This window comes from Aptenodytes patagonicus, chromosome 13, assembly GCF_965638725.1.
Source record: "Aptenodytes patagonicus chromosome 13, bAptPat1.pri.cur, whole genome shotgun sequence".
NCBI classification, from domain to species: Eukaryota; Metazoa; Chordata; class Aves; order Sphenisciformes; family Spheniscidae; genus Aptenodytes; species Aptenodytes patagonicus.
The window spans coordinates 5,005,501-5,027,627 of NC_134961.1; the positions used below are offsets into that span (position 1 = coordinate 5,005,501).

At 41.8% G+C, this 22,127-nt stretch overlaps 1 protein-coding gene across 1 annotated transcript; it reads right to left on the bottom strand.

The window, feature by feature from the left end:
- Positions 1 to 602: 602 nt before the first annotated feature.
- LCMT1 (leucine carboxyl methyltransferase 1) lies at positions 603 to 21,603 on the bottom strand. The gene is made up of 11 exons (XM_076351051.1): positions 21,470 to 21,603; positions 20,095 to 20,186; positions 19,382 to 19,503; positions 17,752 to 17,828; positions 17,012 to 17,073; positions 8,769 to 8,871; positions 6,770 to 6,890; positions 5,874 to 5,975; positions 5,357 to 5,448; positions 3,227 to 3,324; positions 603 to 1,530 (listed from the first exon to the last, which is right to left on the bottom strand). The coding sequence occupies exons 1-11, from the start codon at positions 21,565 to 21,567 to the stop codon at positions 1,508 to 1,510; spliced, it is 990 nt and encodes a 329-aa protein (XP_076207166.1). The 5' UTR covers positions 21,568 to 21,603; the 3' UTR covers positions 603 to 1,507.
- Between the last annotated feature and the right edge of the window lie 524 nt (positions 21,604 to 22,127).

Below are 22,127 nucleotides of genomic sequence, written 5' to 3' on the forward strand. Positions count from 1 at the left end.
TGAATAGAAGAGGGGTACAGCTAAGCTCAAACGTCTAAAACGTGCAGGCATAAGCATACCATTGATATTGTTATCTAGGAAGCAAAGGTTATAAGCTCCTTTTGTAACTGCACAAAGAGTCCATCCCTTCCCTTTGAGGGCAGAGCGCTCTGCAAGCACTTTGCAAAGACCGAGCAGAGCATTAACCAAATATTGTATTTCTATGCCTCGTCATCTAAGAAATCAGCTTGACACAAACATAACAGGAGGTGGCCTGTAGCTACCAGTGACTAAAATCGGTGACTGAGAGGGAGGAGGGCAGTGAAGGGATGGCCATTTCTTTTTACTACTTCTGTTCCTCTGAAATTATGACTGTCACTTCTAAGAACTGTTTACTTTTTCTGGTATCTCAATAATCTCCTTCCTTACAAATCCAATCCAAGCCCACGTCAACTATTTCCAAAGCCAGGTATTCTTACGGTACAGAAAGTCACATACAGTACAAAAATGGTTGCTTATGCTTGCAACTGCTTTAAAAAAAATACTCTTGGTGAGGGAGGAAAAACGTAGTCACTAAATCAGATATAAATAGGTAATTTCTAATGAGTAAGACACTAGTCAAATTATAAATACTAAACATTTATTATTTTTCTCATAGGAAGGTTGCAAGATTCAATTTCAAACAACAGGGCAAGGTCTTTTGTTGCTGTTGGGATTTTGTTTGTTTCTTTTAAGGGGAAAGAAAGAAGAATGAGAAACTGGTGTAAAGATACTACCAGAGCAGTGCAAATTTAGATTAATTTATTTCTTACCTTTACCATCCCAGTGCTGAACTGCCAAGCTAAGCCCTTCCCAGTTAAATAAAGTCTGCTTTAACATCACCCAGTTTCTTGTACATCACTGAACAAGAATCACAGCCCTCCTTCTTTCACCCTTCCCCTACAAGAACATACCTAGTACAGTGACAGCCTTGTAGCAACAGTAAAAGCCGGGAGAAAGCTAACATGGTGACACTTCATAAATTTAACCTGAACAGAATGAAAATTAACAAAACTTAACCTTCGTGATCAGCCGTGCACAGTGCAAAGATATCCAATAATGCAGCTCACCAGCATTGTTTTTCCAGCTTCCTGTCACAAATACATTTTACACATCCACAAAAAGACAAAAGAGGAAAATCATGTAATCCAAGAACACTTTACTTTCAGTTTTAAACTAAGGAAGGCAAGCTTTTAAACAGGAATTACTGACATCTTATGAAAGTCCGTCATTATGTATCTGGGAATGGGAGGTGAGTCTTGCCTCCTAACAATTGCTCACAATGGGCAAAAAAGATTCATTAAAACTACCAAAAGCCAACAGGACAGTCGACATCGGCAGCACCCACTGCTTTCTGTACTGGCGCCGCTTACACAGATGCGCAGACTGAAGTTGGCACATGCAAAGTCCCATCACTTCTGTGATCTTGTCTCAAGTAGAAGGCAGTCGCTGTGGCTTCTGGGCCCGCGGCTTCCCTCGAGCAAATACATTAGAATGTGATGTTTGCAAGACCTATTTGAAAAGAAAGGGGGATGGGGGGGAGAAACAAGTGTTTATTCTTATACTACCTGTACTTCACTACTATTAGGACAGTTAGACACAGGAAGAAGGATGCTTTGAAAATTTTTTTTTTTTAAACTTAAATGTAAAGGATTTAGTGGCAGGAAAGGAAATTAGGAAACATGTTGATCTGTACTTTTTTAACCCTAATTAATTTGAATAAGCCAATCTGAAGGAGTACTGAAGTTATTCATGGCAGAAGGAACAACACAGAGGCTGCTGCTGAACTAAGGATCTGCCCAGGAAATTAAAAAGAGAAAGCTGAGGAAAAGTACCATTAATGATGGCAGTAAATTCACTCTGGATAAAGAAAAACTCCTTTGTATTAAGGCATATCCATGCATTAGACATCTGATTATCTCCTTTGGGATTTGTCTTTTTTGACTTCTAAGATATGCTGCGTCGCTTAACTTCAGTACCCAAAATTTTCCTAAATACTTCTCTAATAACAGCAAAGAATAATGCTGGAGATCCCAGGAATACTGGCTACTATGAACAGGGGAACTTTTTGGCCTTAGCTCCTCTAGAAATAAGTTCTGTATTAGCCATCACTTTTTAGTCATAAAAAATCAAATGGAAAATGTGCATTTCTGCAGCTCAAAACTGTCGAAATTGTAGGATTCGGGTCAGCAGACATCACAAGCTAGCATCTCTGTTACCGCAGCAGCAACAGGGTATTGATGATCTAGTTTCACCAGCTGTATCAGATGCTTTGCTACTCAGTCTGGCTGCACAACTTCAGCAGAGATTCCATCTATTCACATTTGCTAAGGAACAGCAAATAAAATTTGTTCTTAAATACTACTTTGTCAGGAGCAAGAGAAGGGCAGAGAAGGAGAAGGGGAGGAAAAAGATATCAACTGGCAGGCAGAGAACTTTTCTGGAAAGACTGAAGTCCCTGAAATTGCAGACAGAAGTAGAGATAAACTGCATCTGCAACAGAGCTGTCTTTCTAATTTGGACAAATAATGGCTGTAGACATCCATCCGTCACCCAAACCATAATTCCTTTTATTTTATTATTTCTTAAGCAGCAGCAACATACATAATGCTACATAAAGCATAAATCAAGTCTCTCTGTTTCAAAGAAATTCCAGTCTAGGAGAGACAGAATTTTAAGAACAAAAGGAACATTTAGAAGAGTTAACTTCAAAGGGAATTTTTCCCCCCAGGAGAAAGTAGCGTGGAAAACTTAAGTCTCAGATGGATGTAAATGGGGACGGTGCAGAAGACGACTGGGCTAAGTAATGCAAATTTATTTTTATGTTGTCAGGACACTGTGATTTCATATACCATGTGCCCATATGGCACTTTACGTGCATAGGATTTGTAAACCTTTCAATTAGCACTGGTAGTATAAAGCAGGCAGTTATTTAAAGTAACCCATACGGCATCTTTCAGTGTAAAAATTCTAACTCCCCTGTACTGGACAGGCTTCCTCTTGGGAAATTCAGATGCCATTAAAAGGCTGTGGAGAAACAGTCACAAGACACCACCTGAGAGGTGTTCACAGCCCCAACAACGACAGGGAAGCAGACCCCATTCCTGCTACAGGATACTTCTATCATACATCTGGTGTATATAGCCTCAGTCTTTCCACATAAGATCTCAATGTGAAGGGTCACCTCCTAGGTGTTGGAGAACATTACCCAGATTACTGCTGTCCTTTGAAGCCCAGCAGATGCAGTAGTGCTGCATCAGTTGTTCAAACAGTTCCTTTTCATCTAGGAATTCAAGTCCTTCTATTCTGTAGGATAAAAGAAAAACTGTGATTCAAACTGGAGTCTCAGTACAGTTTTTGATGTACTCTTTCTCACTCCATAGGAGTGAAAACTACAGCCAATAAGGCAGTTACCTTTCTGGTAAATTAATAGAGGTATTTGTCCATAATGAAGATACCACCACTACTCCTAGCCTTTGTTTTCAAGGTATGAAACAAGTGACCCACAAGATGTTTTCAACTTCTCATCCCTGGAATTTCATGTTCCAGGACTAATCTGTGTAACTTCTCACAAATACCAGTATTTCTCTTCTAACCCCTTTTACTGCACGTATCTGGTCTTGCTGGATTTAAGTAGACACAATAGTACAGCCTAATGGAAGGAGATTTATCTTTATCAAAGGATTACAGCCAACAGTTGAAGATAGTATTTTCTCCAGACAATCACAACAAGTCCATATTATGTCTTGGAAGAGTGATGGGTACACCAGTGCAGCTTCTAACAACTCTCCCACATGAGCTCATGATGAAGCACAAACCAAATGGTACATATAAGATCTGAGGATTTTTTTCCTAAAATTGTTCCTACCTAGGATTCTTAAAGTAAGATCTTTGAATGTCTTTCACCAAACAAATAGGAGAACTTATCCCAAGCTGTGCTTGCTTTAAAAAATTTAACCTGGCACATTCCTCTCTCTCACTCTAGATTACTTGAATATCCGAGTGTTTATTTTCTGTGCTAAATATTTGGAAGGGCTGCTACTGAGGATCAAAAGACGCTGAGGGGCAAAAGTTCCTAAATACACTCACAGATGTGCAAGTGCTGCAGAGGAACACTTTTTGAAAGATTTTTATAAATAGAAAGCATTATTTGCCTCATTAATATTGAAGGACAGAGTTTACGTAACCCATATCTTGGCATTTGGAACAAGTGGAAGGAGCTGAACAGATCTAAGGTAGTCAAAAACGCTGCAAAAAAAGTACAAGCTATGTCTCTCCACAAGTGCCATATGGTACAATCACAGAGTCATCGTTCCTATTTAAACAACCTATGATTTTCAGTCTCACCTGTTCAGTTCCATGGTTTGAGAAATCCCCATATGTGAATACTTATTTTGACCAAGGTAACTTGTTCAGCTAATTCAAACTATAGTTAATGAATGACTCACAGCAATTCACACTTCATACTATATACCTAAGAAGTTACTCATTAAAAAGTTTCCCCTTTTTTAGCTTTTCTTTAATACAAAAAAATTAACAAAATCCATGCAGATTACTAACAGCCTTTAGTTATACCCTCTATGTACTAAGCTCTGTCTACAGACCCAGCAGTCTAGCTCATGAGCATGATATGAATGGAAGACTGTCTCTCAGTCTGTTGAGAGAGAGTCAGGCCATGCTGTTGGGCACACTTCTCCTCTCTCTCGCTCTTTGCTTGCATAGTACAATAGGTCATAGCACTAAATTACTGCCCTGCGTTGGCTCATTACCTAAATACGCTACCAAGGAAGAAGGGAGGGAAGAACAGGACTGGCCATTTTCCACCCACTTGTAGTAAAAAAGCAAATGGGTAAGTAATCTTACCTAGGCCTATAAGACTGGAGCAAACACCTGGATGTCATCGCCCTTGGGGACATGAAAAGTGGCTGCCTGTTCTGAGTGTATTTTATAATTCCGCTCCACCCATCTAGTATTGTGGAGGCTGGATGTTCACAAGAAACATCTGAGGTACTGTAAAAACTCAACACAGCATTTCTGTAGCATCTTTTATCTGCAAATTTCTGTCATGAGATGCTTTATATCGCACCCAAATAAATCATCACCACTGCCAGTCTACTTCTGGCAGCAATAACCCTCTGGATCATTAATGCTGCTCCAGGCATTATCTTTAAGGCTCTGCAGAGCTTCAGACTCAGACACTTTCTGTCTACCTAGCTAGCATCTGCACGCAGCCTCCTCTCTGTTATACTAGGGGATCCCATACTACATATTGAGATGAACCACCTTGGAAATGGCATCTGAAGATGACTTTTGGCCGCAAGCAAGCTATCAGTAATACCTTTTGACATCAGCCTGTGGCAAAAAGCTGTACACTTTCATCATATCAATGGCACGTGCAGTTTCCCAGCCATTTAACAGCAGTCTTTCCCTCTGTAAAATAAACAAGCAGCACAGTTTTCAGAGGACTCGAGGAAAAATACCAGAGAACAGTTTTTCCCCCTAAGGATTTGGTAGGCCATCTGCTTGACCTGTTCTTTGAAGAGCTCTTACACTCTTTTCTAAGCATCTGCTGATAACCTCTGCGCAGAAAGGACAGTGGGATAGATGGAGCTGTGCTCCGATCTACTGCGGTTTTTGTACAACTACTGAAACTAAGTGATATCGATCAACCATGGCATTGATAACAGAGAACCACTGTAACACGGATAGGAAAGAGTTTCAGTAGGTAGCAGCTGCCCCCCCAAACCTGCTTTGGTCACTGCTCTGAGCCTTACAGTGCACACACAGAGGCAGAACTTGCAGGCAGGTTAATTAAGTTTAATATCAAACACACCCAGAGCTCTGCGCCCCTTTACCTGAGAGTCCAAGGATCTGCAAACTTCCACTCCAGCCAGGTTACACTGTCGTCTCTGCAAGTTCTCAATCATGATCTGTCCAAACCGGTCCGTCATATTCACCTCAGGTAGAGAATGAGACAAAAGTGTTCCCCCTTCCGAAAAGAATGTAATCGCAGTGAAAAGCAGTAACTTGGTTAAACTCTTGAATTGTCTGTGTCATAAAATGTACAGGATAACACTAAAGTAAGTTTCACATATTCTTATACCAGGTCTCATTTCCCACTGCCACAACCTCCTCAGCTACCTCACGTTTACAAGTTGAGCGCCAGTTTAATGGTGACAATGCTACTGCCTTTGGAGAGACAGGGACTCTGCACTGGGCACTGAAAACTGACTCTGCTTTAAGTTGTCAGCAACTTGGTTCAGCTCTCTAGCAGTGGTTTACAGCTTGGACGATCCTGTTACTAATTCCTGGAGCCACTCAGTTCCCCCGAGGCAGCATTTTACTTCCATACAGAGAAGCCAAGTTCATGCTGATGTGATTTTTGCTCCACTTTGTCAAAGAACACAGAGAGGTAATTACATAATGTTATATGCTCATTTCCAACATTCGGCATAATTTCTTTTTCCTCTGTCTTATCTAAACCAATATTCTGTAGTTTTCTCCACATATGGATTAAGCCTCAGTTCTTTTGGTTCAATATAGTCCAGCAATTGTCTTTCAGAATAGCTACATATTCTTTACAATGAGCTAACAAATCTACAAAATCAAACACGTTACTAAAGAAATTCAGCAGAAACTGCTGTCTGTACAAAAGTATATGGCCCACTCTTATTTTACAAGCAGAACTCCCACTTCTGAGAGCAATTTTTATGACAATAATGCAGGTCTAAAAATGACATTTTTGTTTTACCTGCTCGTAATTTATAAACATCGCCACTGGAAAAGTGCTTGCTGCCCACTTTAAAAGATTTGCAGATTGCTGCGGTGTCATGTAAACCAGAACACACTCCGCTACCAGAAGTGTTGGCAAACTTTAAAACAAAAAAAACAAGAGAACTATTTCTAGCAAAAGAACAAGAAAAATCTGTAAAGAATTATTAGCAAGCAAGTAATTTCATGTCCCCAAAAATTCTTAGAAGAGCTACCCTTTTTATGAACTAGACATTTAAGACTGAATGAAATCACTTCATCAAGTTGACTAGAACTGGGTTTTCCGGCGGTCGACAGGGGACTCCCATGGTTACAAAAGAGAGATAATGAGGAAACAATCTCCCCTAAGGCAGCCATACTATGAACAGAGAAGAATGTGTATTCTGTAAGTCTTCTCTGAACTGTGATAGCATGAACTGAAGTGCATACTAAAATTCATCTTGCAGAAGAATTGTACCCTATATATACAATCCGCATTCTTTTAGAGATTGGTAAAATTAGGAATAAAATACAAATTGGGGAAAAAAAAGTTCTCTCTTTTAAAAAAGTTCTAAGAAGAATTTTAATTAGACAAATTTGTTCAATATCTGTGAAACAAGCTTCACATATTATTATCTAACAAAATGCAATCTATAGTTTGCACGTTGCCTCTTCCCCCTCCATCCACAAAAAAACAAAAATAGACATCTACACGAGTTAATTTTCCTTCGAATTATAGAGTTTTCTTTTAATTGCTAGAATGAACAGGAAAAAGAAAAGTCACTAGAAGCAGGAGAAATTCCACAAGGAGCAGCAATGTAGGCAAGCAAGGCAAGATTTCAGAAGATGGAAGTGTAAAGATTTAAATGGCAATTTGATGCATTCTGCTTACCCATATGCTCTCTCCCACCCAGCCAGATAGCCGCTATTTATATATCTTATATTTGAAAGGTACGTCCATCATCCACTCTAAATCTTAAATCCTGCCCCCTCCAGAAGCCTAACGCTTGAACAATAAAATCCCAGATATTAACTTCCAGAGCTAAGTTCTCCAAGGACTCCATGGCAATCACTTTACCAAAAGGTCTAGGGAACAATAGGGGGTTTAAGTGGAGGCAATAGAAAATAATTACAAAGATAAAACTCTGAAATAATTTAACATTGACAGAGTTATTCTTCATTTTACCAGCTAAGCTCCCAGAAATCTTGACTCTCGCAGCCATTACAACAGGGGTGGAAGATGTTCACTGATCTAGGTACTGCACATCAGTCAGCATTAAAACTAAATGTAACTGAACCAACTCTTAAAAAAACGCAATTTATGACATTTTGAGACATCTCTAGTTTAGAGATTCCCCTTGAATAACTTATGATTCTATTAACTAAATTTCAACCAAATTCAAGCAAGGGGTAACTCTTTTAGAAATCTCTAAAAGAGTTAAATTCATGAAGTAGAGAAAGAAAACTCGTATGAGCTCTGAGGCAGAAAATGGCTGCTGCGGGAACTCATCCCCTCCAGGGCAAGGGATGGGGGAGGAATCGAGAAGGAATTACAGCTGCCTGCCCTGCAACAAGAGCTTTAACTTGTGCGAAAGGATCACGTACCCAAAGAGAACCAACCACCAGAAACACATTCACAGAAAGCCAGACTTCATTCCCCCCAGCATTTTAAGACCAAGAAGCAAATAGTTCTGTAATGTTTGGTCTTCTCAGGAAGGACGAAAACGCAGTTTGCAGAATAGACTGTGCAAGGAACAACCTTGCTTCAGACTTGGAACTACCGAGCAGTCACGGCAATGCCAGCCTGCTTGGCTCAGTGAGGCTGCATGAGGTGTCTGAAGAATTCCTTCTGCTCAAAGGGCTCAGGAAAAGGTAACCATGGAAATAGCATAATGAGCACTGGATGCAGATGCTGTATGCCCAAGCCTGACGTTACTCTCACCAGTACGCTTCCACAAGCCCTCATCAAAAAAATAATTATTAAAAAAAATTAATCTTACTGTATATCCAGGTTGTGTTTCTTTAGCTTTTCCTCCAGATCTGATGAGAAACGGAGATCTGCTCCTACTATGGAATATCGACTGGAGTCTAGGCTGTGAGAATCTGCAAGTTTAAAATTTTGAGAGACTAACGGTTACAAATAAGAGTGAAGCTGAAATTATAAATTAAAAAAAAAATACACAGGAACATATGAATTTGAAGTCCAAGTTTGATCTGTTATACCTAACAATTAACAGCAAACTCTTCCTTTTAAAACATTAATTTCCCTTACACCTGATTGTTGTGGTTTACAGATGGTGATATATTAGCATCAGACTCTACAACAATACTACTCTTTCACTCTGCAGCCACCCTAATGCAGATAGATTATCCCATCCGTTACCATGGTTTCAAGGAATGCAGAGAGAAGAAAAATGTGAAGATTAAAGGCAGGGGTTTTTGTTTTGTTTGGAGAATCTTTTTAGATGACCCAACATATGTCCCTTATGTATGTACATAAGGGACTACATAAAAAAAAAAGTGCATCAATTTCTGAAAAACTAAGTTAAGAGTAACAATGTTCCAAATATTAACAATAGATATAGCTATATAAATTAACAATACATATAGCTGTATAATATATATGGGTATCAGACACAGATTTAGGGGCCAAAAAAAGTTATCATTTAGCCTCTTCGTATGATCTAGTGATGGTATTTAAGTGTAGAGTCAAATTAGAAAAGGTATTCTGAGAAACAAATATTCGCCCTGGGATACAACAGGCAGCAAGCTCCTGTAAATGCTTTCCAACGTGAAGGAGGAACTAATACTAAAGTCAAAGACACTTTGCCATACTAGCAAAACTGTAAGGAAGCCAGCAGCAACACAAGCATCTTGCTGTCAGTAATTCTGACAACCAGTTGCAATCAATTCAACCAGATGAGCCCAGTCCCCATAAAAAGCATTTTACAAGTACAGTATCAAACCCACTTAAAGACGTAAAGTTCTGCGGGAATATATCAGATTGCTCTTTCACGCTTTAGCTTTACTAGAGTGAAGTCATGAGGACAGAATAGCACATAATTTTCCCCTCTTACCATACGAGTGTGACAGAGCAAGCAGTAAAATAAGTAAGCTAAATAGTGAAAAAACCCAGAGTGAGAGTTTAAAGTGGTCTTGTAATGGCCAGTCAATACCCGTCTGCAGTAGCAAGCTCTGGCACTCCAGAGCTCCATTTGGGATCCTGCTGCAGACAGACACAGCTCCTGAATGGTAATACGGGAGCAGATGTCAAGGGCTAGGTGAAGAGAGAAAGGGAAGCCAAGTGGCTGAAGAGACAGGATGAAAGGGGTTTTCCATTTCAGGAGAGGGGGAAAAAAAAGGCAACTTATTAAATTAAGCAGTGCTTCAAACATTCTGGAAGATGTACCTCCGTTTAGTTTTCAAGTGACCAACTGTTTGAAAATGGCACTAGCAAGTGACAACAGCTGTCTTTCCAACAACATTTCTGAACAGATACAGAAACCAGAACAGTTCATGCAGAGAGTTACACGAAAAAAAAAGAAAAAAGAAAGAAGGAAAAAAAAAAAGTTGTGCAGCAAATGATTCAACATTTTGAGTCGAGGCTTTTTTCCACGTGCATGTTCTGTAATAGCTTTACTACTTCCCACACCCTTCTATTTAAGTTATTATATCAAGGCCATGATAATGGCATCAAAAAGAGCCACACAAAAAAACCCCACCACACACAGGAAAGTATTTATATAGTGATTGGTTTGCTGTCCGGAGATACAGCACAGTAAGCGTCAGTCACCACAATTAGTATGAAATTAATGCAATCTTCTTGTCCAGCTTCATTGACTTGGACATACTGGTATGTTAATTATAACCAGAAATAAACTACAGAAATTTTTAAGTGATCCGGTATCGGAAGTAGTACAAACACTTCACCAGAGGCGAGAATAAATGCTCACACCATGTTGATTCAAGCATTTCTATCACTGAAGAGCAGGAGAGAGCAAAACCTCTCAAACCTTACGTTAGAAAACTGTCCTTCACAACGGTTCAAATTTCAGCAATCAAAATTACTAACGTTGTTTTTAATAAGCTTGTAAACGCATGAACAAACCCCACAATTCCTGTTACGCCTTGACATGGTGGGAGAGGGGATGGCCAAAGGAAGCAACCTGGGCGATCCTCAGTGCAGCCCAGCGCAGTTGTTTTCGGAGATGTGGGTTGCGGGCAAGTGAAAGTAAGCAGCCATCTAGCCATAACCTGGTTATTCCAAGTTATCTTCTGGGAAAAAAACCAAACAGCAAACTAGAACAGGTTTCTTTAAGGGTGATTTGGCTCACTGGTAATATTCCTTAAACCTTAAAGCCAAGTATACTTAATGCCTTAATACAGGACCCCTTGCAGCAGAAACTTTTAAAAGGCCAAGAAAACTGATGAGGAATGGATTGTCTTCCTCTCTTCAAAAGCCTTTTACTCCAAATGCAATCACTTTACTCCCATTTCCAGCATCCAGGCTGCCTGGTTCTCCTTTGGTCCATTCAAACAGAACGTACTTGTTCCTCCACACATTTTCCTGCCAACTTCCCTCGACTCTCCATTGATGGTTGTTGGCAAACACAACCACAGATAGTACCGAGGCAGAGCTGCACACACATTACACACAAGCTGATACAATTGCTAAAAATTGTACATTTTAAACATATCTGAAAGCACCTCATTAAATATCTCCATAATTCATATATTTCAGCATTTATGATCAATACTTTTACCTTGAAAGAAATCTTAGGGAAAAATATGAAATTTACACTAGTCAATTTTAAAATGCAAAAAGAGAGGCAAAAGGAAAAAAAGCAAGAGCAAGGAGTTTAAGTTAAGCCTCTTCCAAACTTCCTTGTAAGATTTTCTGCTAGCTTCCACCTTTGGCCTATACATGGCATTAAAAATTCCTTTTATATATAAAGTCAAAGGGATGAAGAGATCATACTTAACTAGGCAAACAACTTCAAAATTTTAAAATCAGACTGACAACTGCTCCATCACCCCACACTCAGATAGCAGACACTCACTTACTGCAAGGCAATGGCAGCTGATGATAGCTGGGATTGCCACTGTTCCCAGCCTGGAGGCTAAAAGTCAAAGTACGGCCATAAACACCCCAGAAAAGAATGTGCTGCTAGTTCATGGTCTGGCACCAATTTCTACTTTATTGCAGAGTTTGATGCTCTAAGTATGAAAATTTGCAAATATGCTGCCACCCTGACTGAGCAGCGTTGGTGCAAATGTATTTTACAATACCTGCCTATCCACAGAGCAGATGAAAAAGAAAAAGCAAGTGTCAGCTCGGTAGCACAGTCACATGGTCTCCATTGATTTCTTCTTATGAACAAGAAGTTTCTTTTAACTGAATCAAATTTTTTGGTGTTAAAAAAACCCTACTTTTTTTCCTTACTGTAGTCTCACTCTTCCGAAGGTGTCTGCCACAGTGACCTCCCCGCAGACGAGAGCCCTGCACGCTCCATCAGATCTCTGCTGCTGCCAGGAGCGCTGCTGCCTTCCCTTCTGGCCGGGCCAGAAAACACCACCCACACTGCACTAATACAGAACTCGGTGGCAGTTTTCAAATACACAGGGCCACCTTGTTGTGACTCAGGCCAGCTGTCCTAATGCTGGCATAGCCAGCAACACTTGGTGGCTTAATCCATTGAAAATCCCATATTCCAAGCACTAATTCCCACCCAGAGGCCAGTATTTCATGTTTTTAGCAAAGTTGTTTGGTCATGATGTTCTTTTCTAGAACACGGAGCTACCACACGGTTTTCTTTGTGATGCTCACACTCAGCATAGTCAGTTACGTACAAAATTTCTCTCTTGTATTTGTCTGAAATGAAGGTTTGAGGAATACCAGATTCAGATTTCATTTGAGAAATACAAGGGAGGAGAGAGGGGAGAGAAAGAAAACGACCTCCATCACTCCAGCCCACCCCATGTACCCAACACAGACTCTCAGCCTAGATGCACGCTTCTGTTATCCATGCATAATGCAACAGAGAACGTTTTGTTCTGATCGTACCACTTGTATGTATATTTTCCATGACTTTTGGCACAGAAGTAACAATATAAGTGGTTCGAATTTAGACATCATTACAGTAACGGAATGGTAGCAGGAGTCACTTCTAGTTGCCTTTTGACCTCACTGCAATAAAATTTTTCTTCACAGAAACATGCTACCAGCAAGTAAATGATCTGTTTTACAGTGGTCCCCAGGTACTCATCCACCACCTTAATCCGTCTGCTGAAGCAGCATTACAGAATCACAAACGCACGAAGCGCAGTGTTTCCTCTGCTACAAGAATTCAGAGTTTTCTTTTCTTACTCTCTTCTCAGATTAGTGAAACTATTTCCTGGAGGCTTTCCAAGAGACAGCATGCAGGATACTATTGACTCAAACTGATTTCATTAGGATTTTCATCCTAAGGTATCTTTGGCAGCTTTACAAACAACCAGCCCATACAACCTATTCTGCAGGCTCACAGGCATGACACAGTATTGGTTTTGCTCAGGTTGTTTACATCTACGACATGAGAACAGGGTACATGTCAAAACACAAGGAAATTTAGTTTGTCTTGCAAGCACAGGATCCTCCCCAACGTAAGGCATGCAAGTCACCAAGACGGCAACAACCCTGACGTCTGCATTTGGTCACAAGCAAGTTTGGAAACGTAGAGAAAAGGAAGTTAAAACAACCAACTCCCAAAGCTGGACTAGACAGGGCCAGAAAGTGCATGAGTGGCACTGAAAGGTAATAGTTCACTGAAGTGTAATTTGCACTGGCAAGGTAGCAGAGTACTAACTTCCCAACACTAGCAACTGCATCATAAACCAGATAGCACCTCTGAACTTTGAAAACAGTTTAACCCGATATTGCCACAGCAATGACAAATTACTGCACGAATTCACTGCTTTCCCCTGGAGATCCAACATTCCCTAGGAAACAGCAAAGCTGTTCAATGACAAGTGTCATCTTGCTGCATTCAAGGGCAGAGGCCACAAATATCTATACTTGAATTGCAAGCCGTGCTGTCATTGCTTTGTCTAAAGGGGAAGGAGAAAGAAGATGTTGCCCCGAAGCTGATAAAGTTGTCTATTAGCACTAGCTTTGATAAAGTTGTCTATTAGCACCAGCTTCATGAAATGAAAACATTTAGTGTGAGAAGGAAAGCAGTAAGAGAACAAGAGTCATGTCAATCGATATTACAGCAACTCAAAAATCAAATTCCAAAGCATCTAAACAAATTATTCCTGGTATACATGAGACAGCAGTGTGGAACTGATTTTTTTTTTTTAGGGGGGGGAGGCGCAGGGCCAGGGACGACAGGACAGGACAACCTCCCTCCCCAAGATTCTAAAATCCTGCTCCATATCCCCACCCCGAAAACCACATAAATGAGTAACATTTCCCTACCTGGAAATGCTGCTTCATGCTGCCCCACTACAATCCCTATGACAGGTGGTATTCCCAGAACATTGCATTAGTCTAACAGCTGTATCAGGTCAGACCAAAGGTCCCCCTAGTATGGTATCCTGCCTCTCACAGATGCCAACAGCAGCTACCTAGGGAAAAGACAAAAAGAGGGCAAACATGTACTACTAATACTGGCATCTATGTTGTTTTCTATCTTTTTTTCTAAGAATCCTTACATTTGATTTGGATTTCTGGACCATTACTGAGCCAATGTTTTCATATATCTATTTATTATAATACTCAGATCTTGTACGCCAGTAGCAATAATCAACCAGCTGCCTATCGTTTACATGTGAGGCACAAACTACTTTTTCCACCCATGTGGATCACTTTATATTAATCCGCATTGAATTTATCACCAAGTCACTGATTTCACAAGATTCTTCTACAGTTCTTTACCACTCTGAAGAGTTTGGACTTGCCAACAAGCTGCCACTTACTAGTCACTCTATTTTCCCAATCATTTCTTAGTGTTGAACAACAACATATCACTAAGCACAGATCTCCATCTCCCTCCATAATGAAAATTAACAACATATGCCTACCCTCCATCCCCAGCTCTTTATCCATATGAGAACCAGTCCTTCCCCCCACAACAACTGTGCAATTTCTTTGGCAAACTTTGGTAAGGGACACTGCCAAGACACATTTTTTAAATTCAAGCACTGTATTAATTGGATGTCCTTTTCCAAGATACCTGTTGACTCCTATAGAGAACTCCAATAGGTTTGTGAGGCGTAACTTACCTTTACAAAAGCCATGTAGACTCTTTCTCAACAATTACATTATTCCTGTGTTCCACTAAGTCTGTCTGTTAGAGTTTCTACTAATTTGTCCAGTAGAGACATCAGTCCTACTGACTTGTAGTTCCCTGGATTTCTCCTGGAGCCCATTTGAGTCACAGCCGCCACCTTCCAGTTCTCAGGTACTAAGACAGTTTTAAAATGAGAGGGTATACACCAGTTAGTAGCTGAGCGAATTCATTGTCGAGTTCCTTTAGATCTGCAAGAAATCTCTATTCATCTGACTGTTTGATTTGTCTACTTAGTCCACAGCCTCTTCTGGTGGCACTTCCACATGAAGCAGTGCCATTAATATGTCCTTAAATGAGAGTTCCCACATGGATTTCACTCAAACTGACCTGTGGTTATCGAGTGCCAGTTCAAACTGAGATTCCACAACAGACTTCCACCATCTCCAAATATCTGGACATTATGCTACATCCCAAAGATCTCAGGGTAGTAGAGCCTACATCAGCTGGGTTACAGTAAAATGGCTACTCTAAAGTATTTAAAACCCAGCACTGAGAAGGAACAAGAGAAACAGCCTTAGAGAAATAAGACACTCCAATACATTCAAACAGTGATACATTAATTGCTGTTGACTGCTGGGACTTGCTCATTAGGGGCTTTTGATTACAGTACACTGCTGCAACTTGCTAACTTTGCAGTTGTTTTACTGTACTAGATGTATGTACAGTTGTTCAGTAACACAAATACAATCAAACCCTTCTGACTGACCTTGTATTAATGCCTTTTTAACGGTGCTTATGCAGCATATCTCACTGTATATAAGAGATACGTTATAAGAAGGTCTCCTAGCTGAAACACAGTGGTACTTAGGAGCCCTTTTGCTGAGATGGGGCAATGGGCTTTCATCTTTTGAGACGTGAATGTACAATGGAGAATTCTGCCATACAAATGACATCTAAAAGGTTGGTAAGTTAAGACCCTCTAATATGCAGCAATAAAATGTGCATAATATGCATAAATATGCACAGTCAAGTCAGTGTGTGGCAGTACTCTGATCCAAGTTAAAGCACTAAAAGAGGCTTGGGGTGAAGCACCTACTGGCAGCACGACCACAACTCCTCACCCTTTGCACTCTCCCTTACTCTTTGGAGGGCCCTTTCAAGCCCTCCAGATCCTTAGCTAGAATTGCGCTTATTAAAAGCACCTATAGATGTAATCACATCAGGGAACACAAAACACCGCCAGCTCTGTTTTAGGGTCACATCTGCTAACACAAATTAGCTGGTAGCGTCGATGCAGGTAACTACTGTTCCTCCTAAAGGGTCCAAAGCAGCTACTATAGTGCGGTATCTGCTATTCGGGTGCTGAAAACATTACTCAATGGAACCCAGTTTTTTCTTCCACAAGTACAGAGTTTTTTGAATTACAATCCTGCCACAAACATAATGAGGCTATAAGCCAAGACAGTACAACCACACAACACCACCTGAATCTAAAATCCTCTTAATACTAAACGTAACAAACGGCACTGGCTCCCGAGAATGGACTTTGCAGGCTGCATTTCTTCTGTGAAGACTCCGCTAAATGTAAAGGCTTGTGCTCTTAATGAGACAAAAAAGAAGATAGAGGAAAACACTCAATAGCTATTTTAATCCAGTATACATGACTATCAGTAGCATTTTTCCTTTTCTGTGACAGAAAAGAAAACGTAACTTAAGCTACATACCAGAGAAAAAGAAAAAACCCAACAACTTTCTGGCAGAATAAAACCACTTCAAGAGAAGACGTTTCTAACATGACAGAACAAATGGGCAGGAGTCTGTAAGAGAAAAAGAAAAAGCCTCTTTTCCCTCCCAATTCTCTGTCCAAACAGTGTTTCAAACATTAAAAGCCTGCCCACATAGCAGAACAAAATGATCAGAAAAGTTTTAAAAGTGCTGCAGTACATTGCTGACTTATTTTTAAGATGACTCACCTATTAGAAGAGAGTCCCCTGAATGGGATTCCATAATTGGTTTTGACAGGGGAGGTTTTGATCTGTGGGAAGAAGGAAGAAGCATCTCTGAGCAGTTAAGCTTGTTTAACAGTGTGCTTACAATTTTATTTTTTTTTAACATATATATATGTGTGTGTGTGTGTGTGTGTGTGTGTTAAAAACAGACAAGAGAATACCTCTGCCCTCTACTGGAAATAAAAACGTTTGCAAGTTAGACTTAGTCATAAGTTGCAGTTGAGTTTTATACCAAACGTCCCTTAAGTTTTGAGGTAATCTTTCAAGAGAAATCCAGACGCTCTCCCCAGGTATCCTCCATAAGCCTTAATGCATCCATTCAAACAGAATATTCATGTATAGTACCAGCCATCCTACCTCTCCAACTGAACACGCAAGTCTGGGAATTTACTACTGTCTTCAATAGTAAGATTAGACTTAATTGCCTCTAATCATCGTGAGGCTTCCTCTGCCCATTATGTTTTACATAATTAAGAATAAAGTCTGCTTGCCTCCCTAAAGCTTCCACATACCAACTTCTCCAATTTGGAATACTGGCTGCACAGTCACATGTACGACTTGCCTGCATAACGAAACCTTTATTCTAAATCCTAGAGCATGAAGAGTTTCTCAGAAGAGAGAGGAAATAATTGTAGCTTGCAATTTATGACATTTTGCTGAATTACATTCAGTTTCACATAGCTAAACATAAGCATTATACTTACTTGATATTATGTATTTTTCTTGCGACTATCATTGGAAAATCCACTTCAAAATATTTTCTAGGGAGAAGATTTTCATCCTGAAAATCGGAGTCAGACTCTAGAATTAGGGACATTCAAGTTTCACATGCACATGACAAGAAGATATAAACTTAAGTCCTAAACAGTTTTGTTTTAGTTTACACTGGCATTTGTAACAGTAGTATAACTTAATGTCCCACAGCTTAAAAAACCCCAAAACAACAAAAACAGTTGAGAGACATTAGAATGTCCGCTAGGCATTAAGGAAATTATTTAACATTTTACGTAATGCGGCAATCCTAGACACTAGGTCACTGAAACATATATGCCAACAATGCATTATCAGCATCTAGAAGAGCACAGCAACAGGAAACTATTACAACATTTACCATGCATCCTCAGTACATTCTTCTAAGAAAGGAATCGGGAACATTTTGCACAGGTTTACACAACGTTCCACAATCTGTCCTCAAACCCACAGCCTGACTACAAGCGCATCAGTATTCCTCTACCACACAAAAAAGGGGGAAACCTCTTCATTTCATATTGTCACTATCTGGCACCCCGATAGATAAGCTGTACCAAGTTTCTCCCTATGCAGCAATCCTTTTGTGATGGATACGTACTGCTAGTTCTAGCTTGTCAACCTCATGAATTTCTGAACAGTAGATTAAATCAGTAGTCAGAACACTGAAGCGCTCGGTTAACTGGGCCCCACCTTCTGTACGTTAATTATACCACGCCTGCTCTTTACAAGGAGAAATAATTGGAATTACAGGCCCCGCTTTAGCTTTTAAAATCACTGTTATGGGGAAGTTAATAAAACTGTGTATTGACATAGTTTTCATAAGAATGCAGGGAAGAAAAAAGCTTCACATCTCAGAAAAAATTCATTATTTTAGTGGTGGACTTGGCAGTGCTAGGTTAACGGTTGGACTCGATGATCCTAAAGGTCTTTTCCAACCTAAACTATTCTAAACAGTCTATGAATTGTGACCAAGCAAAATGCGACTGGCCTCCTTGGGCTTTCTTCCAGAAACCAAATTTACAAATGTAAATGCTAATGAGAAGACAAGATGAATTAGAGGTGTGTTCACTCAGAATGATACTATCATATAATATCTGAATAATCTGAATTTTTATGAATGACATGCATACAGACAGGCATATATATTTACATCTATAAACTCACATTTATATAAATAATTCAGAAACATGTAAACAGAGTCTGTACAATCCTGTACTTTGGTACCTTATTCCTGTTTCAATATAGGATAAAAAAAGTGAAATCTTAAGGCTTAAAGGGGACAGCAGAATGTGGAGTTCAAACTCTGTTCCTGAAAGTCCACTAGAGGCCAGCTTCGTGTCACACACTTTTTGGTAAAAGCCAGTGAGAACCGCAGCCCCTCCTGGGCACTGAGGTTTAAAGGTACCTAAACTAATTCTAAGCAAGCTGAGAACTGAGGCAAACCAGCCAGGGCAGTCAGCCTCGCTGCACCCCTCCACGTTGTACCACAGAACGCAGCACCGATAAGCCCTCGCAGAAGAGCGCTTCAAATGTCCACACAAACCTTTGCCTTCAGCCAAGTTCGTTTCTCTCAGCTGTCATTACCTTTAATCTCCAGAACAGGGTATCCATGCCAGCACCAAGATTAACAATTTGACAGTTGCATTCTGTCTTCTTTAGAAAAGCTTTAATCAGATAACTGACTCCATGAACACGAGCATAATAGCCTGTTAACAACAAAAAAAAAAATTTGTTTTTAATTATTATTTTAATATAATACTTGATGTTTAACACTCATTAAGATTTTTAGGTAGTCTATTTAAAAATTTGTGTTTCTTAGGAAGAATAATGCACTCTTTTAAAGATACCTAAGGGTTTTTTTATTACTAACAAAACCTGATGCACTGATAAAACAGGATTCCTTGGGTAAATAAAAGTTTTAGTCAAGTTTCACCTCAAACTGAGCAGAATAATTCTAGCTGGTGCGCACACTTTTGCAGAGACCAGAGCTGACATACCCTGCTGTCCTGGGTCAAATCAACATTTTTGACTGCTTTGTAGAGAGTACTGCATGCTGAGACACAGAGACATTCCATTCAGAATACAGAAAGCAAAGGATAAGAGTTTTGATTTAAAGAATAATATCTAAAGGATCAGATACAGTATGGAATTATTAGCGTGAAGAAAACTTGTCTCATTCTTTTACGTATTTCCTGCACTCCATAATACCCAGTATATGGAGGTTTTGTCAGGTGCTCTTCAAGACCAGTTAAGAACGCGTTTGCACTGTCTTCATTCAAGTGCACATGCCAACTTGCCTCTGTTGATTTCAGGCGCTTTTCTCTCTTTGGCTTGTCTCACAAAATACTGGATGTAAGGGTCCTTCCAGTAGCCAACACTCACAGCAAACCTGTCCAGCGGAAGGAAAAAAAAATAAGAGCATTATGAAATAAGGCCACCAAGATTTACCCTGTAAGACACACAAGCTGAAAAGGTCACTCTCTGACCTGGGCGTGTACACGCAGACAAAGTTTAAAAACCCTGTTGAACGTGCGAAACTATTTCAATTAAGAAGCTATAGAAAGTCTAGTAAAAAATGTTGGCTCTTGCCATATTAAACAAGGATCTTTTTAAAGGCCTCTGCACTATTTGATGAACTTCTGCAAGCGAAGACCCTAATCTCAAATATTTCCTCCTCGAGGACCCAGCAAACAGAGGAATTGTCTGGCTAAAGCTCCTCAGACTGCCCACAAAGCATGCCTTACTTCTATACGTCATTACGCTACGAGCTGTTTGCACTTATTCCAGCGCTTCTACGTATCACTTTAACGCAGACGACAGCGCTATTCTATTCCAATAGAACTCACTAGTTTTACAACTGATTTGAAAAGGTAAACTCTCAAAACCAAACTCAACCACCCGACGATTTGCTGCTACACCAATAACAAAGGGAGAGAACAAAAAGCCAGCAATAACAGAAGTTAAATCCACGCCCATGCACAGCAGGGCAACAAAACTCATCGCCCTCCCAGCACCCATCCTCCAGAGGAGGAGCAAAGAATTCTAAAACATACCAAGACGTTTTCTCCTGAGATACCGAACAGCACTGAAATTTCTGATCCCCACTATTAGACGGTATAATTCTAGCTATCCCTGTACGCTGTTCTATAAACAAACCCCAAGCTGAAAATTGGGCAGGTGTTTAGTAACAGGACCGGGAAAGTTTATGGCAAAGCTGAGGACTAAAGCTGTCGGTCCAAGGGAAAAGCACCTTCAGAGCAAACCCCCGCCCGTTCGCAGGGGAGCTCTGACCGTGTTTCAGAGTTTATTCTCCCCTACACAGCCTAGCTTGCTACACGGCCGTACAGCTTCGTCCGTGTTGCCCGGGCCAGCCGGCCCTCGCAGCCGCCCGGGCCCCGGGTTACGCTGCCGGCCTCGGTGCAGACAAAGGACACCGGCACCGCCGGGCGCAGAGGCACCCGGGAAAAGAGGGGGCTCTTCCCCCTCTCCTCCAGCCCGGCTTCCCAGGGGCCGGGCCGTGCTTCGCCACCTCCCCGCCCGCTCTGCCTGCCCTCGCCCCCGCCAGCACCGCCCCAGGGCCGCGGCCCGGCGCGGGGGAAGGCCGGAGGGGCCCGGCCCACCTCCGCCCCACCTCCGCCCCACCGCTCCCCTCCCCTCCCCAGGCGCCGCTACCGTTTGCAGACGGACGCGTCCTCACACGTGCCCCGGACCGCCTCGTCCGCCTCGTCAAGGCCGGCGGCGGAGAGGGGGTCGCGGGCAGCGGCCGCCATGGAGGGCGCGAGGGCCGGGCCCGGGGAGCGCGCGAGGCTCGGCCGCCCGCCGCTGCCGCCACCGCCCTCGCGGCCCGCCCTCCGCCGCCCCTCATTGGGCAGCCTCCGCGGGGCTGCCCGCCGGAGCTCGGCAGCGATTGGCTCACGGCCTCGCCCATTCCCATAGCGCCCAATGAGAGAGCGCGGGCTGCGCCGCCCCACCCAGGAAACGGCGGCGGTGCCGCGGGGGAAGCCGGGAGCAGTAGTCTCGGCGATAACGTCGCGGGGGATGCGGGACGGGGGTGGATCCCGGGGCTGTCCGCTGCGGAGGGGGCGGCCCCCGCGCACCGAGCCCGGCCCAGCTGCCGCTCCCGAGGCAGCAGCGCCCCTCACTCCCGAGAGACCGGCGGGTGGAAGAGCCGCCCTCGCGCTGCGGAGCTCCGACATCCGGGCTCCGGGCGGGACATCCGGGTTTCCGGCCACCCCGCCCCTCCTAGGGACCCGGCTGTTCCCCCGCGGGCACGTGACGGTGAGGGCGGGGCCGGAAGCGGCGGCGGGTTCCGGTGGAGGCGGGGCCGGTG

Coding starts and splice junctions, on each gene's coding strand:
- LCMT1 (XM_076351051.1), bottom strand. CDS start 21,567: ATGGCGGCCGCTGCCCGCGACCCCCTCTCCGCCGCCGGCCTTGACGAG. Junction 17,074..17,751: donor AGAAAAATACATAATATCAA/GTAAGTATAATG, acceptor TTCTTCCCACAG/ATCAAAACCTCCCCTGTCAA. Junction 8,872..17,011: donor AGGGGACTCTCTTCTAATAG/GTGAGTCATCTT, acceptor TTAAACTTGCAG/ATTCTCACAGCCTAGACTCC.